At 35.5% G+C, this 17,278-nt stretch overlaps 1 protein-coding gene across 3 annotated transcripts in view; it reads left to right on the forward strand.

Annotated features, from left to right (window-relative positions):
• Positions 1 to 17,278, forward strand: part of LOC132097508 (PDZ and LIM domain protein 2-like) — a 64,357-nt gene that overhangs the window by 13,432 nt on the left and 33,647 nt on the right. For all 3 annotated transcript variants that reach the window (XM_059503259.1, XM_059503260.1, XM_059503258.1), the window contains exons 2-5: positions 2,455 to 2,586; positions 5,507 to 5,658; positions 13,563 to 13,626; positions 15,226 to 15,374. In XM_059503259.1, coding sequence (XP_059359242.1) covers positions 2,491 to 2,586; positions 5,507 to 5,658; positions 13,563 to 13,626; positions 15,226 to 15,374 — 461 coding nt within the window. In that variant the 5' untranslated portion in view covers positions 2,455 to 2,490. The remainder of the gene's footprint in view (positions 1 to 2,454; positions 2,587 to 5,506; positions 5,659 to 13,562; positions 13,627 to 15,225; positions 15,375 to 17,278) is intronic.

The raw sequence follows: 17,278 nt of genomic DNA on the forward strand, positions 1-17,278 counted from the left end.
CTTAGTGGGATCTTGTACAAGACTGCTGCAGACCAAGGCTTCACTTGTGTCTTCTGTATCTTTAAAAGATACAGTATACCCCAAAAAAAGAGAAAAGAGAAAAATCTGCTATCATTTAAGCACATATATAATTGATTCAGGCTGCAGATCGCTGTCTGTGCTCCCACTGGTAGTCAATGCATTTGCATCGCCAGTTGAATAATGTACCTGTCGCTGTTTTCCATGCGGTTGCAATGAATGATGCTTTCAGCTTCTAAATGCCTTCGGAAGCCATCAAAACAAAGCTAGAAAGCTATTAATAAGCTATATATTTCAAAAGGCTTGGAATATAACACACAAGTCGTATGGATCACTTATATTAAAATTTTGAGGTTTTTGCATCTTTTATGATGCTTGCAATTTTCAGTCTCCATTTATTGTAATGACATGTTAAAGAGCGACCAGCACAGTCTTGGTTGCACACTTAATGAATCTATTTATGTTCCACAGTTGAAAAAAAAAAGTTGTGCAAATTTTTGAATAACATGAGGGTGTGCAAAGTAAAATAATATATATATATATATATATATATATATATATATATATATATATATATATATATATATATATATATATATATATATATATAATATTTTTTATTTTATTATTATTTTTTTTTACGTTAGTTCTTGGTAAGTCTTGTCTAAAAAGCAAGATGTCTTGACTACTATATATTGTGGTGGTCTTGGTCGTGGTTCTGCTTGGTTTCTGTGTGGAGCAGATGTCTCCGTAAACCCTAGGGTCTTCTACATGGGTGCTCATTGCCCTGCACATATGTTAGTAATAAATGTTTGCAGCACTGTTTACCGTGGTCTCAATGAGGTTCAGTGCATTTAAAGAGGGTACAGTGCACTATCACGGCTCCAAAGAGCTCATCATTATGAATGTCCAAGGTTACGAAGATCTACACAATGGCTGGGCATTTATTTATTAATTTAAATATTTAATCTAGCTGCAATATTATTTTGTTGCTTTTAAAGTACCAGAATTGTGAATATTGTAATAATTAAATGCGTCTGATTTTTTTTGTCAAAATGATGGCTCCTTTGTTAAAAAATATTATCCTTTTAGTAATTTCTTTAACTAATTTTCACATATATGATGATATAAATACATTTACTGGAACATAAAGGAAAGGGTAGGGCTGTCGATTTTTCAATTAATAGTTTTTAAAAATGTGGTCGATTCAAAATCGATTCTCAAAGGCCACGAATCTATAATTTTTTTTTTTGTATGATTTATTTATCTTAAAAATGAAATAACTTGATCCTGTTTGATCAAGGAATGCGACTGTTCTGACTTTTTTCAGCATACATTTTTCATCTTGAATCAAATTTGTATTGTATTTATTTAACATAATTGTATGCATTAGAAAATTTGAGATGGGTTCTGTTTTAATGTACCCAAGTAGACCTAAAATAAAAGCGTTAAATATACAGGTTTGTGGCTCTTAATTTCTTTTTATTTATTACCCACTTGTAAACTTATGTTCACTGTTCTTTTTTTATAAATATAGTATTTGTATTAAATCTATATTCATTGAGTTGAATCGAGAATCGAGTATAGAGAATCGAAATCGAAAATTGAATCGAGAATCGAAATCGAAAATTGAATCAAGAATCGAAATCGAATCGATTTGAGAGCTTGTGAATTGAAATCGAATCAATCTGGAACATCTGAATCGATACCCAGCCCTAGGAAAGAGGGTGAAGAAAAGATGGAAAGTGGGAAAAGAACTAATTATACATACCTCCTTACTTAATATTATTATTATTATTATTATTATTATTATTATTGCTACTACTATTAACATTATTACTTAATCACCTTCCTCATCCTTCATCAACCAAGGTTTGTTATTAATGCTATTATAATCATCATTATTATTGTCAACATTATTACTATTATCGTTTTCTACACACAAATCATGTTGGCTGTCATGTATGTTTTGTTGACCTTGGTTATTTTTGTTTGATTTGTCACCTGTAAATAGTGTATCTGTTTGAATATTAATTAAAAAAAAAATCACAAATTTTAATCAGTTCAAAATATTAAACTGCATTTTTGTGTTAAGAAACTCAAACTGAATCTGAAGTGGTTTGTTGCTCTCCTTATGGGTGCTACAGCTTCAGAAACACACTCCAGGAATGTCAGTCATGTGGCACCTCTCTATGATTCCCGATTGCTGCAGTGTCTGTGTATTTGAGCTGCAGTCATGTGGAATAGGATGAAAGGTGTTCAGAAGAGCAGGTGTAGGCAGTTTACCTTTCAACAGCAGCCAGTGGTTCAGAGATGTGGAAACTATGAGACACATCTGTGGCATTTCAGCTTGATGTCAAGTTAAACTTGACCGACGCTCTCTCCATCTGTGGGTTTTTTGCCTCTTCTCACACTCCTCCTTTTTTCCTCTCGCAGCACTTCTGAGAGCATTGGGCAGCAGCCTGTGGTCACATGATGCCATTTACTGTGAACCTGATTGGCCCGTCCCCCTGGGGGTTCAGAATTTCTGGAGGGAGAGACTTCAAGAAGGCCATAACAGTTTCCAAGGTTTGTTTTCATCCCCGTTCACAAAAGTACCAGTCCAAAACATGGTTTATCTCCTTGTTTTTTGCATCAGTGATTAAAGCAATGATGGCTTATACCTAACTTTTCTCATTACACACTGTATTGCACTCTGTCTCCCTGACTACTTCAACCAAACAAGACCTGTATAATTAAAGTGGAAGCTCCTGGTTATTGTATTGCATTGCAGATGGTCAAGTTATTTTTTTTATTTTTTATTTTTTTTACGTCTTTTTCCTTGCAGGTATTCTCCATTCGCTTTTTAGAATAATAGAAAATATGAATATGAACTTATGCAAACATGGGTAAAATTTAGGTTTAAGCACAGCATGAATCACTGGGTTCACCTTGGAATAACAAAAAAAAACAAACATAACCATGGATCTAACAAGAAAGAAAATATCTCAAACAAATCCAAACAATTATCGCCAACAATTTGTAAACATCCAAGAAAGTTTTGCGTCATACACCCCAATAAACTTTGCAAAATCAATCCTGTGCTTGGTGGAAAGAAACATTGAAAATAACTCGGGCCCAAAGTATCTACATTCCACACCTGAATAATTCGATTCCATACATTTTTGTTAATAGATGAAGATCCTTCTTGAACTACATTAGGACTCTTTACTTTTCAGTTGACCCTTTTTAAAACCATTAGAATTTGGAATTTTTTTGAATTTTTATCAAAAATAAAGAAATAAACATCTTATAAAGGTATATATCTTTCATTGTTTTCCCTTTTTACACCATGAATAATGCTGTGGTAACTGGTATGGCGTTAAACTATAAACAAACAAAACAAATGAGTCTGGTCTCTCAGAACAGTAATCAATTGCTGTTTTTTAACTTCAAGCTTTCAGCACTCAGACAGTTGTGGAAGACCTGTTTTTCAGCTGAGAAGTTCAGAATCTGCTGTACTTCTGGAACCCATTTATTTTTGTTTTTCATGGGCTTTGGGACAATTTTCAAATTGAGCCAAAACAGTTTGTCTCAAGTAAAAAACTAAAGTTTATATCATGCAAACAAATTCCATGTTGTGATCCAGATATACACCATAGTGTTTCTAATTAAAGGCAGCTAATGGAACTTTTCCTTTCAGATCCTGGTCACATCTGCTTTGTAACCCAGAATTCCATTGCATTTAAACATAAACCGCTTTAGAACACTGAAATTTTCAAATTTATGGCTCTCATTATCCTTATTGTTTCCCATTACCACACTGTTGCAAATGCATTATTAAAGGTACAGTTCACCGATAAAATGAAAATCGTCATGTACTCATTCCCATGTTGTTCCAAGCCCATAAGACTTTTTTTTATAATTTATCTTTGAAACACAGTTGAAGCTAATCGTAATGAAACCTGAGAGATTTCTGTCTCTTCATTGAAAGGCTATGCCTCCAAAACTTTGATGCTTTAAAAAGTTCATAAAGACATTGCGAAACACTTTAGGACTCCGGAACTGATTGCTTTATTTGATGAACACATTTGATTAATTCTTTTATTCTCACACAAATATTAGTCAGCGCACATATATTCAGTTCATCAAATAGTAAATGTGAGCTCAAATGTGCTTGATGCAGTTTTCATGTTCGTGCGAACTACCCTTTAGGGACCTCACTGTCTCAGACTTCTATGTTTGTGTTGTTCCCTCAACAGCTAAAATGTGAGGAAAATTAGTGCTTTTGAAAGAGGTTGTAAGACAAACAGAATAGAACAGCATGGGGTGTTTTTTTTTAACAGGGCTCCAAAGGGCCACATGGAGAGACAGGCCAGAGTGTAGTAGCAGGAGTTTGGCATGGGCACAAATCTTCCAGACTCTTCCAGATTCCTCAAGCTTTACGTACATGTTTTGACACTGTTGCGTGAGAAAAACCTCAGAAACTATCTACCTAGATATTCCTATAAAAATACCTGACGCCACTGAGAGTTACTGTATAATTCATATACTGGAGTGAAGTATGAGGGTGTGAAGTGCTCATCTGTCTCTTAGATCTTCACCACTGTCAAACACAGAGGGGAAGGATAGTCACACTCCACAAGAAGCGAGCCGTACTCTGATTACACGAGACGCGCTCCATTGTGTGTCTCTGTAGCAACAGTTAATTGGGACTCGAGGAGGTCCTCAGACATGGCACCTCTGCCCCTTCACTTTCAGCTAACATCAACAACAACAACAACAACAACAACAGCTGACTGACTGGCAGTCTGTAGGGCCTCTCTGTGCCGGTCAGTTTGTGTGTTTGGAATCGAGTTGAGGTGTTGCTTTCCTCCTTCCCTGCTAATGAGGTTGTGGCCTTATTGACTGTTGAGTCTTGAGGGGATTTGAATCTTTGCTTAACTAACAGCGGCCCCTGTCTAGTTGTTTTTAAGATTCCTGCCAACTTTAACACTAGTAATCCATTGGTGGGTTGATGCTGTAAGAAAAGTCTGTGGTGTTATTAAAACATTGCTCTGTTTGACACAGCAACATTGACTCAACCAAGTTTGGGGCAGGACTTTTTAACCAAATGACAGATGAGAAAGTGTTCAGAAAACCTGTTTAGAACCCATCTAACAGTGGCAGTTAAATCCACACACTGTAAAACAAGTTGGAATATAAATGGAGTAAATATAGGCTATAAACATTTAATAATAATTCAACAGACCATATCTATGTTAGCTACTTGCATAATGTTTCTGTGCAGTTTAAATGAGCAGGGCTGGTTGTACAGTGTTCCATTCATCACAAAGAACAAGAAAAGAAAACAAGAAAAACAAAATTGTATCTTGAAGTAGTTTAAACAATGTAGTAATTTGTGTTGTTTTTAAAATTCATTAAGACTCAAATTTAATTGGTTTTCTTCTTAATGGTGCACAGACTGTACGAGACTGAGTTCTGATTGGTTGAATGTTTTTGTCTAAAGGTGAATGCTTGCAGTAAGGCAGCGACGGCCTGTCTTCAGCCTGGTGACATCATCATGGAGATTAATGGACTCGATACTGGCGAAATGCTCAACGTAGAGGCACAAAACAAAATCAAGAGCTGCATGAATCAGCTGCAGCTTCTCGTAGAAAGGTGAGGATGCCTCGGTTTTCTTTATCTAGCCTACATTGTTTGTTTTTCAGAGATGGATGCAAGTGCATTAGCACTGATTTAAAGTTTCAATGATGGTCATGAAATACAAGAATTGTGACTTTTTTCTATTTTTAAAAATTTCACCAAATTAAAAACAACTTCAATTTTAAAGTAAGTCAGTTCACGTTGTGTGCCTCTAGACAGCCATTTTTGCAAAACCATTTTCTATCTACTAATGGGGAAATGCTGAAATCCCTAAAACTTTTTGACAAACTTGTATTTGAATAACATATTTCAAGCCAAAAATAACATCTGACATTACAACATTACACAATGACTTTACCAATTGACCCTTCGCCACGAGAGTTTGATTGACAGGCGATCTGACCAATCATAATGCAGAATCTGCCATTTTGTCTGACAAACTAGACAGGAGAGTAGATTAATGTCAGTGGACTTTAACTTACGTGGGAACATGTGTCGTGTAAGAGCCGCATTGCTTGTCAAACATGGCAAAAGTAACGAAGGCAGGTCTTTGCAAAGGTCAGTTGGCGATTGTCTTGGTATGTATAATGTCTTTGTTGAAATTCAGTAACTGCTAAATGTTTAAGGGAACTAGAGATTTGATCCATGTAAAGTGAAAGTGGAAAAAAACATGAAGTAGGGTTGTGTATTGATTCAGATGTCCCTATTCGATTACGATTCACAAGCTCTCGATTCGATTCTCAATTTTTTAAATTACATTCAGTGAATATAGTTTTAATACAAATGGTATTGAAATAATAAAAAAAAAAAAATTAACTGTAAACATCAGTTTACAAATGATGAAACAATAATAGGGCCATATAAAATGTTCAGTGGGCAGCCATATTGCTGCAGAGCACAGGGAGCAGTTAAGGCCGCTTTGGTCAAGGGTCTCACCTCAGTCATGGTATTGAAGTCATGTTGGAAGAGAGCGCTGTACATTCACTCCCCCCACCTACAATCCTTGCAAGAGCTGAGACTCAAACCTGCAACCTTCGTGCTACAAGTCCGACTCTCTATACATGAGGCCACGACTGCCCCTCTGTGGTTGTGCTGCTCCTACAGTAGGTTTTTTTAATGAAAGAACTCCCTCTAAAAGACCTTGAGGTGCGATGAACCCAAAACCAGTCCAATTATACATGATTTAGTTGATTTAGATCAGTCAAGTACCTGTTCAGTCATCTAATTGGCTAGTTGAAGCCTGTAATTTTACCCATTTTTATGTCAGCACAAGTAAACACACTGTTCTGGCCAGAACGGTATCTTTGCTCTCTCACACACATGCACGTTGAGCCCTGTGTCCATGTGAGTAAATTTTTCCCTTCTGACCAGTCCAGAAACAACACTAGGCCCACAATGGCACTCTAGCTCTGTGTATCTATGTGTGTCTGTACTGTAGCCCACAGTATTGGAGGAAGAGGGTGAATGTCTTCCCTTTTTTAAATTCATATTAGACTAAGATTTATGTAGGTATCCTGCTGTCTACTTGACCCTTTGTTTTCAGGACAATCCATCTACAAATAGTAGTGCCTACAGTATGTAATAGAGGAGTGACGCTGAGTCTAATTCAGCTTGAAGAATTGTTGGCATTAATGAGAGTTTCCTTAAGCTGTTGTGTAATGTGTTTCCTCTTACAAAACGGTGACAGCCAGATAGTTTATCAAACCTGGGGCCAGTTGCATTAACCTAGCCTGTATGTTAAGAATTTGTCTAAAGGACTAGTGTGACCAACTATTAGTTAGGAATAATTAGTTTTTTTTTTTTTCAGAGTAGACCAATCTACCTTTTTGTTACTCACTTTAAGAAATTGACCAAACTTAAAGAATCTTAGTTGTTTTGAACCGTTTCGCTAGAGTGAGTCAGATTTTCCAGTGCTACATTTAAGAGAAAGACAGTGAAGTGTGTTTGATATATCAGTTTTCTCTGCAGTAAATGCGCATGTGCAAATCAGTATGATTTTGAAAACTGCTATCTAGTGTTTAGTTATACTACAACACTATTACTGGAAAACTTTTTTTTTATTGCAAATGCTACTGTACACTGTTTGAAAGTTTGAAAATGTAGTTAGTATTGTTGCTTATATTGATTAGTTACTCCCCAACGCTGATCGTGAAGTCTTTAAGACTTTCATTGTCCCCAGTAACTCTTGGCTTTGCATTGAGCATTAATGGCTCCTGTGGGAACTTTCTAGCCTGGGAAAACCCAGACTACTTCCGGCGAATTTCAATTCTCTCTACAGAATAGTCTGGCAAAGAGGACTATCTAGCTCGTTTCTGTGCTGCCGAAATCGCGGCACCAATCAGAAACGTTGAGGCGGGGTTTACACGATGACGACAGCGCAGCGACGGTAAAGCAGATTTTGTACATTACAAAGATGGATGCTGCAGAGGAACATTCGTTCGAAACTGCTATCGCGTCTGTTTTAAGTGATTTAAACTTTAACTTTGCGTTAAAACCCGAGCAAAGAACAACACCTGAAGCCTTCAAGTCTGCATACGTCATCTCCTTCATTGCTCTGATTGGTTTTATGTCTATCCAATTGCGCCCAGAGGCATTTGAACGAGGTCCGTCGGTGACGCCCCTTTAGAAACGAGACGTCTAATAGGCTTTGCCAGACCCTAACTCGGTTTCAACTGAAAAGGGTCTGGTTTTAACCAGGCTAGGAACTTTCCAGCTTGTGAAGAAACTTTGATGTGCGTCTCATGTGGTTTTATAGTTATTCATGTTGTTTTCTCATTGTATTTCTAAAAAAAATCTGTAGCGTTCTCATATGTGACCCTGAACCACAAAACTTAAGTGTACATGTAAATTTTTCAAAATTGAGATTTATACATCACCTGAATAAAGAAGCTTTCCATCGATGTATGGTTTGTTAGGACAGGACAATATTTGGCTGAGATACAACTATTTGGAAATCTGGAATCTGGGGGTGAAATCAAAATCTAAGTTTTAATATATTTACTGTAGGAAATTTACAAAATATCTTCATGGAACATGATCTTTACTTAATATCCTACTGATATTTGGGATAAAAGAAAAATCATTAATTTTGACCCATACAAAGTTTTTTTTGGGCTATTGATACAAATATTGTTTTGTGGTCCAGGGTCACATAAAGACCTTGTAAAGATTTAATCTCTAGTGAGTTGAAAATATGGCTGGAATGCCACAGTTCATGTGGTGCATTGAGACCTTCTCATGCAACATCTTCCAAAGAATGAAAGTGTACTGTCATAGCATGAGAAGTCACTCTGGAAATCATGTTGTAATAAGGAAGAAGTTGCAGGGAATTAATGCATTTGCCTTCAAAAGTGAAGAACCTATCAGAGGAGCATTAGAAGACAAACTACTGCAGTCCTCCTCTGCAATATCACACTAAACCCTCTTGGCAGATGACCTTATTGAGGACTAAATGGGGCACACAGCACAATGACGTCAGTTTACAATAGTTTCACTTTTAAATAGCATTTCGTCAAGTTTTTTTGAGTGAGGTACATTGAGTATTGACATTGAGTATTGAGTGAAAGCCGTTTGATCTTATCTGGTAGCTCAACAGTATTGTTTGACAGAACAGAATCACTATATGTATCTGTAGTGTAGATGTGCATCAACAAGTAGAAAGTCTGCTATGCTATTTTTAACACACTATGTCCGTGATGCGATTTAAAAAATTTGGAAACCATGGATACTAGTTTAGATGGACCCTGTTGATTTTAATTGAAGCGGTTTTTTTTGTTCAGTCATGCTGCACGTCCAGTATAAGCTCAGTACGACAACTTCAGTCATGTTTATAATGTATCACTACAACTATCACTTGTTTATAACTTTACAGTGTTACAAAAAATAAATAATCATAAATAATGATTTGGTTTTATAATAATTTTATTCATCAATTAACTTCTATTAACTAAATCATTTGATGTGACCATCCTTTGCGTTTAAAGCAGGTTTCTTGAAGCGTCTTGGAGACGTTGCCACAGTTCTTCTGGATCTAGTCCGTCTCAGTTGGTTCTGTTTCTTCACGTCATTTCAGATCTCTGTGTGGAGCACTGGCTGTTGTCATACTCCTTGGCTTGTGCAAACAAAAATCTCACTGGATTATTATAATTAATAGCAAAATTAATGTTTGGAAATGTAAACTGATATTTCCTACTGACACTCAGCAAAAGATAGAAATTACTTACTTAAAACCATTTAAAAAAAAAAAAAAAATAATACTATTGGCCTAAGAATTTACAGTAGTCTGTGTGTGTGTGTGTGTGTGTTGTACACAACACATTTTGTACTAAATATAGTAATATATAATAATAATGTAATAAATAACAATATATAATATAATGCCATAGTTGAGCCCAAGCAATACTGGGTGGATTCTAGGGGTGACCCCAAATAGTCGACGATTCGATGCTTTGATTCGAGGAGCCTGATTTGACTACCAATCTCACAGTCGAATATTCGTGTGCTGTTATGATTATGCCATTCTGTCTATATGCCATGGGGGAGCTCAAATGTCTGATTTCACATAAAACTTGCGGTTTTCTCCCAATAAGTTCATATGCAGCCTATTATGAAAAAGCTGTGAATAAGAATCTGAAAAGAAAGAAGCTTCAAATAAATATTTTAAAGTGCGTGGATAAATCCAACCACTCCTATAGATTTATGTTTCACTTTCCATAATCCGTGACCGACAGAGGAGCATCTTGGCGGCAAGGATTTAAAACTTTACCAAGACTCAAACTGACACAGACAGAGACTGGATTTTTCGAACAGGTAGGGTACAAGTGATTTCAAAACATTTCAGCCGGTTTATATATATATCGTGGATATATTATTTACCTGATAAAAAATGCATTTGGTTGAGTAAAGTGCTTCATTGTAGTACTATGATGATTACCTCTTCAGCTCGCAGCACGAGCAGGACAAACAGCAAAGCAGAATATTAATAACTATGACTGGGACTGTCACACCCATACCATTATAATGAAAACACCATTATAATAAGCGCTGTGAATTTTTAGAGTTTAGCTGCCATGTTTTACCGCATTGTTTTGTGAAGAACGAGTCCACAAAATGAGTTCATTCAGAGAATGAAAAATACGCGTCCACAAAATGCATGTTCATTTGCATTCGGGCTCTTTTTGCAAATAACATATAAGTCCTAATATTAACATTATTTTGTATAAATAACAAAGCGTATTCTACATGAAATTATGAGTTTAATCCCATTGATTAAAAACTTGCTATCAAATGCTCACTCTACTGGTCATCTTCAGCGTGTGCAGCTCAAAACAGAAATGCAGAACATTAATAAATACTGTCATATAGGCTAACTTTAGGGTTTCGCTGACGTTTAGTGTTAACTATATTTTAATCAAAACATTATTTACCCCATTTCTATCTGCGAAGCATTTGTTACATATTTTCCCTGTGTGTTAACATCAGTAATTATTGCTGTCGAATGTCTGACTTGACTCAATGTATTTTGCCCTGCCCCAGATATGATTCGACTATCAGTCGAATATCAGCAAGATTCTTAAATTCTGATTTAGGGCTGAATTAGCTATCGAATATTTTAAAATATCATAAAATTTGTTTTTGCTTAATTAAAGTGCAATATTAATTATGCAAGAGAAAATAAGACTCATGGGTCTCTTAAAATGAACAACTAAGTTTCCTTTTTTAGAAAAACTAATATTTTTATTTTTTTAAATGCATAGAATGCAATGCATACATCTATATACAAAAATAAACATTTAATTATTACCCATTGTTTCTTTGTCTGTAATTAAGTGCATTTAAGTGCCATTCAGTTGGGGTTTTAAATAAAGCATTTTCTGAGATGCACATTAAACATTAAACACATAAAACATTAATTTAATGTATCTTTTAATTATTGAAAATGAAGCAAACGTAACTTAAAACGCTAAAATCACCGGAGAGTCACGCGCGCTTCAGTGTCTATAATAAAGGAAGTCGCACTTCTGCTCCATTCATTAACACAGACACGCAGAACATGCAGGATTCATATTTAAATAGACTGTTCCAGCTTAATATTTACAGATATTAGTCCATATCGTGATTTGATGTAAGTGCAATGAACTATTTTTGATTAATTCATTCAAAATCAGAGGAATTTGCCTCGATCATTTTTTGTAATCGAGTTACTTGAGGAATCATTTCAGCCCTATTCTGATTCGACTATGAAAATCCTTAGTTGGGGACACCCCTAGTGGATTCTAGACCCTAAAATCACGTCAGTACTTGTGCAAAAAGCATCAAGTGTTCGAAAATAATTGAACAACTGCTTATTTGCTCATTTATGCCCATTCTGCTATAGCTCCATGTACAGATAACTTGTTCTCACCTTAAATTGAAAAATTGAGTTATTCCCATATTGTAATTCTGTGATAACTTATTTACATTATGTGATAGATTTTTTTTTAATGTTGTAAACATTATGGGATTTATATTTAAAAAAACAATAAGGTTATATCTATTGTACACAGTCGAATGGAATGCAAAAACTTACCGACATTTGTAACTGCTTTATGCTGACTCTACCCCTCTTTCTTAATTTGCCATTTTAAATACCATCACTGCAAGCATCAAAATACTGTTTCTGCATTTAGACTCATCCAAAGCTCATCTCAAGACCTCCTCAGCTTTGAGCCGGAGACAGAAAGAAAGATGAAGGGGGAAAACTGAATGTATTATACAGGAAGAAAGGGAGTATGACGTTGGGATGAAATGGAGTGAAACAAAGTAAGAGAGATAAACGATTGCGAGCAGAAGCAGAAAAAGGTAGAGGGAGTGTGAAATGAATGTGTCCTCCTGGGCTGTTCATGGCTTGTTTTTACTAGCATTGATGGGAGGATGCTCTGCTTAAGCCTCGCAGTAAAACATCTCATTAACGCCAGTGAAAAAGAGCTTGTTTGGAAAGACTCATTCAGTTCTCAGGCCTGCATCAACTCTCTGATTGTTTAAAGCGCTTTTAATGAAGTGTGTGTTTCAAACATCTACACTGAATTTAGTTTGAAGCGGAAAACAAATAAACCAGATTACATTTATGGCCAGAGTAAACCTGTTTCCTTAATTGGTGAGTGTTCTCTTTTTCTACACAAATGAATTACTACAAGCACAGTGGTTGTTAATATAAAAGAATATCCAATTAATAATATGATAATGGTTTCCCAAAGAGCTCTTGGCTTCCTGAGGAATAAAGGAAAGCCTTCCTAGGGTTGACTTGAGGTATCGTGAAGCCGTAGAGCACCAGCTCTGAATCAGGCCCTTGTGTGGCATTCCTTCCTCATGAAGCTATAAAGAGCTTTCTGTAAGCATATGCCAGGGATTAATTCTAAGATAAATAAATGCTTTCAGACATGTGCTGCTTCCTGGTCAGGGGTTCTGCTAATGTATTTAAACAAGACTGTGTTGTCTTTTCTCTGTCAGATTTCATCAATTTACATTAACACTCGGGCAGCCTTCTGCATTTCGTTAAATGTATTGCAATCCGCAGTTCCAGCGGAGGAAATAAATGGCAGTATTTAGGGGATTCCAGTCCAGATCCTTTTGCTTGTTCAGTCTGTCAGATTGACTTGGTAGCTGAAAAGTTTCAGGATAATATGAGAAATATATATATATTTTTTTCAAGGAAGTTATAAGTTTATCCATGCTATTTAATGAAAGCAACATACTGTATCTGACCTTTTAAAACATGCTTGCGTCTCCTGGTTTATGCCAGATTTGTCTAATTTATAAAGCCATGCTTAAAGAAAGTGACCCAGATTAATGGTGCACTAAAGTTACAAGAAGAAGGATATGATAATATGCATACTCTAAAATAAAATGTCTTGTGCTAATGTTTGACTTTTTCCACACAGACCAGCTCCTCCCTCTCCTGGCCTGACCAATGGAATCACAGAGCAACTGGTCGGCCGCTTCCAGGTCAGTAAAAAATCTCTCTCTCTCACTCTCTCTCTCTCTCTCTCTCTCTCTCTCTCTCTCTCTCTCTCTCTCTCTCTCTCACTCTGTCTATCTTGTGTTTGTCTTGTTTTCCATAACAAAAATCTAATCATGCTACATTTATTTGAGAAGCAAAATTACTTAAGATACTGTATTAGTTTTGTGAAGGAAAAAGAAAATCAAAATTGAGTTTTTTTTTCTTAAAATAGCTGATGATGGAGAAAGCAAAATAATCTTGTCCTCCCTTTAAATTAAGATTTTTTTCTTACCCAGTATCTTATCTTTTTTTAAGCAAATACTAACATAACTTAACATAACATAATATAAATTGTCCCAGAAAACAATACTTCATACCTAATATGTAACATTGATAATAGTAAATGTGTCTTGAGCAGCAAATTGGCATATAAATTCAGCTTTAACATCACAGGAATAAATTACATTAGAAAATATATATATAAAAACAAAATGGTTATTTTAAATTGTAATAACACCTCCCAATATTTCTGTTTTACGGTATTTATGATAAAATAAATGCAGCCTTAATACACTTCTTTCAAATACATTAAAAGTCTTATTATTAAAGGAGCAGCATATCCTCATTTATGAAATGTTGCTGGAAGAAGCAACAAAAGCGCAGTCCATCGCTGTTGCAAGCCTGTGGTGAGTGCTGCTCTACTGAACCACTGGCCCAAGCTGTAGCGTTCGGTTCTCTTCTCAGATTTGCAGTCGAGCACGCCTGGTAACCATTAAGAGAAGATGAACCACTATCTGCTTATCAATGATTTCTAGTTTGTCAAGTTTAGCTCAAAAGACATTTGAGTCTGCATTTCCCACTTTTTCATTTTCTGCACAACAATAATTCTGCATGTGAAAGTAACTTGGGAGTGTTATAAATCAGACAGAGTTCCTGCCTTTTTAAATGCTGAAGAGATGGCTGACGAGTCTGTGTTGTAACAGATACTATGATCGAAAGGATTGTGAGCCCCACAGGTCTCGTAGTCCTTCCAGACAACCATGTGAGAACTTGTGATTAAGGCACAAATTTGGAAAGTTAAAAGATTTACATGTACATGTTTTCTTGAAGCGTCTTGGAGACGTCGCCACAGATCTTCTGAATTTAGTCTGTCTCAGTTGGTTCTGTTTCTTCATGTCATTCCAGACAGACTGATGATGATGAGATCAGATCTCTGTGTGGAGCACTGGCTGCTGTCAGACTCCTTCATAGTATCACTGCATTATTACAATTAATGGCATAATAAATATTTGGAAATGTAAACTGATATGTACTACTGACACACTACAGCAAAAAATAGAAATAACTGAAAACCATGTTTAGCTGGTGAAAATACTAGTGTTCTAAACAATTGGAAAATAATTAATAAATATAATATATATATATATATATATATATATATATATATATATATATATATATATATATATATATATATATATATATATATATATATTGTGTGGCTATTGAAAAGACTACTCTAGATCCATAGAGTTGTTTAAACAGATCTGATCAGGTCAAACTCAGGCACCTGTTATTGATGTTTTTTTCCTCTGGTTGTGCAGGAGGCTGTACAGGTGAGTCGAGATGAGAACCAGAACTACAGAGAGTACACCATCTCCAGCCCAGCCTCTCTGTCACCTGACCCATACTCGCCTGAGCCACCATCCAACCCCGACCGCAAAGGGGGCAGAATCACACCCACCAGTAAGAGGTATGATTTTGCAACTTTACTACTGAGGTTTACTACTGTCACACTGAAGCAAGAGCATGGAGTGCATGCTGGCAATGCTTTGACCAAACATTAAGCCTATTAGCAAACATTTATTTTTCTTCTTTTGAAAACAAAAAGACATATTGAGCATAGTGTACAAGTGTTTTTTTTTTTTTTTTTTTTTTTTATACATACAATGAGTATGTTATTAAGTTCCGGGAGCACCATAAAAGTCTTCTGAAACCATGCAATAAGTGTAATTAATTCAATATTAATTAAAATGTTTAGCTTGGACATTCTGCAGTCATAGAACGGTTGAGAATGACATAGAGGAATTTCATTTTTGGGTGAACATAGGTCCAACAAAGTAGGTGAAGTTGCAGGCAGTGCATTTTTACATGCAACAGACAAAGGGAACCTTGATTAGAGCTGATGTTATTCTGCAGGATGCATGTTAAGATGCCTCAGGACTCCTCTCGATCATTCGTTCAACGTTCATTGTGAAGAACTTTTTCTTTGTTATACAAGGTTTCTTATAGGGTTCCTATGTGTTCTGAAGCCCTCTCATGCGCGCATGCACACACACATTGTTTTATTTTTTTGGTTTACGGGGACTCTCCATAAGCGTTATAATCTTTATACTGTACAAACCATATTTTCTATCACCCTACACAACTCCACTTTTAACCTACCCCATACAGAAAACATTTGAATTTTTAGATTTTCAAAATAAATCATTCTGAATTAAACCTTTTGAGTTATGGGGACACTGACAGTGTTCTCATAAATCACCTTCACATGCCATTTATACAAATTTTTGTCCCCATAAACCACATAAACCATGCATGAGCATACACACACTCAGATGCAAACTCCTCTTTATTGTTCTCCTCAGATTTAACAGTTTAAGCATCTCTAACCTCTGACTGAGTGCAGCACATTCCACATATCACTGCAGGTGAAGCTCATTTGATTAGATTTAGTGATGGATTATGACTTGATTCATAAATGATGGATTAATCAGGCAGAACTTGCCAGATGCCTGCATTACAGCACAGCATGATGCTGAGAAAATGACTTGTTTCTTTTAATATCGCCTGGCCAATAAAATCTATGTTTGTATATACATTTGTATTAACACGCTATGATTTATTTTTGAAGATATAGTATTTGATTATATAATTAAAAGGCTACAGGGATAGTTACTCAAAACTTCTTTGTCATTTGCTCACCCTATTGTTCTAAAAATGACAAGAAGTGATCCATGTGACTAGTGAACTATATCCTGTAAGATGGTCTCATACATTAGTGGAAAAGCCTGATATTGTACGCTACTGTTCAAACTTTTGCGATCTGAAAGAATGAATGAAAAAAAAAAAAAGATTGAGAAGTCTTTTATGCTAAAAGAGGCTTCATTTATTGGGTCAAAACAGTAATATTCTGATATACTGTTAGAATTTTAAAATAAATAATAAAATATTCTATTTAAATAATTTTTAAGTGTAATTTATTCCTGTAATGCAAAGCAGCATTTTCAGCAGCATTTCTCCAGTCTTCAGTGTCACATGATCCTTCAGAATTCATTCTAAAATGCTGATTTACTGCTTAAGAAACATTTCATTTGTTGAAAATAATTGTGCTGCTTCACATTTCTGTGGAAACTGTAACACATTTTAGAACAGTATTTATTTAAAATAAAAATAAAAATTTTAGCCTTTTTGTCTTAACTGTCACTTTTGATCAATTGAATGCATCTATGGTAAAACAAAGTAAAAAAAAAAAACCCTTACCAGACTTTTGAATGGAAGTATATTGTAAAATAGTTATTGTAGAGCTAAGAGCCTGTGGCTCATAATTTATGACTTTTAGTTTCACATTCTTATGTTTACTTCTGTTGAGTTTCT

The sequence above is a fragment of the Carassius carassius genome, chromosome 21, assembly GCF_963082965.1.
Source record: "Carassius carassius chromosome 21, fCarCar2.1, whole genome shotgun sequence".
NCBI classification, from domain to species: domain Eukaryota; kingdom Metazoa; phylum Chordata; class Actinopteri; order Cypriniformes; family Cyprinidae; genus Carassius; species Carassius carassius.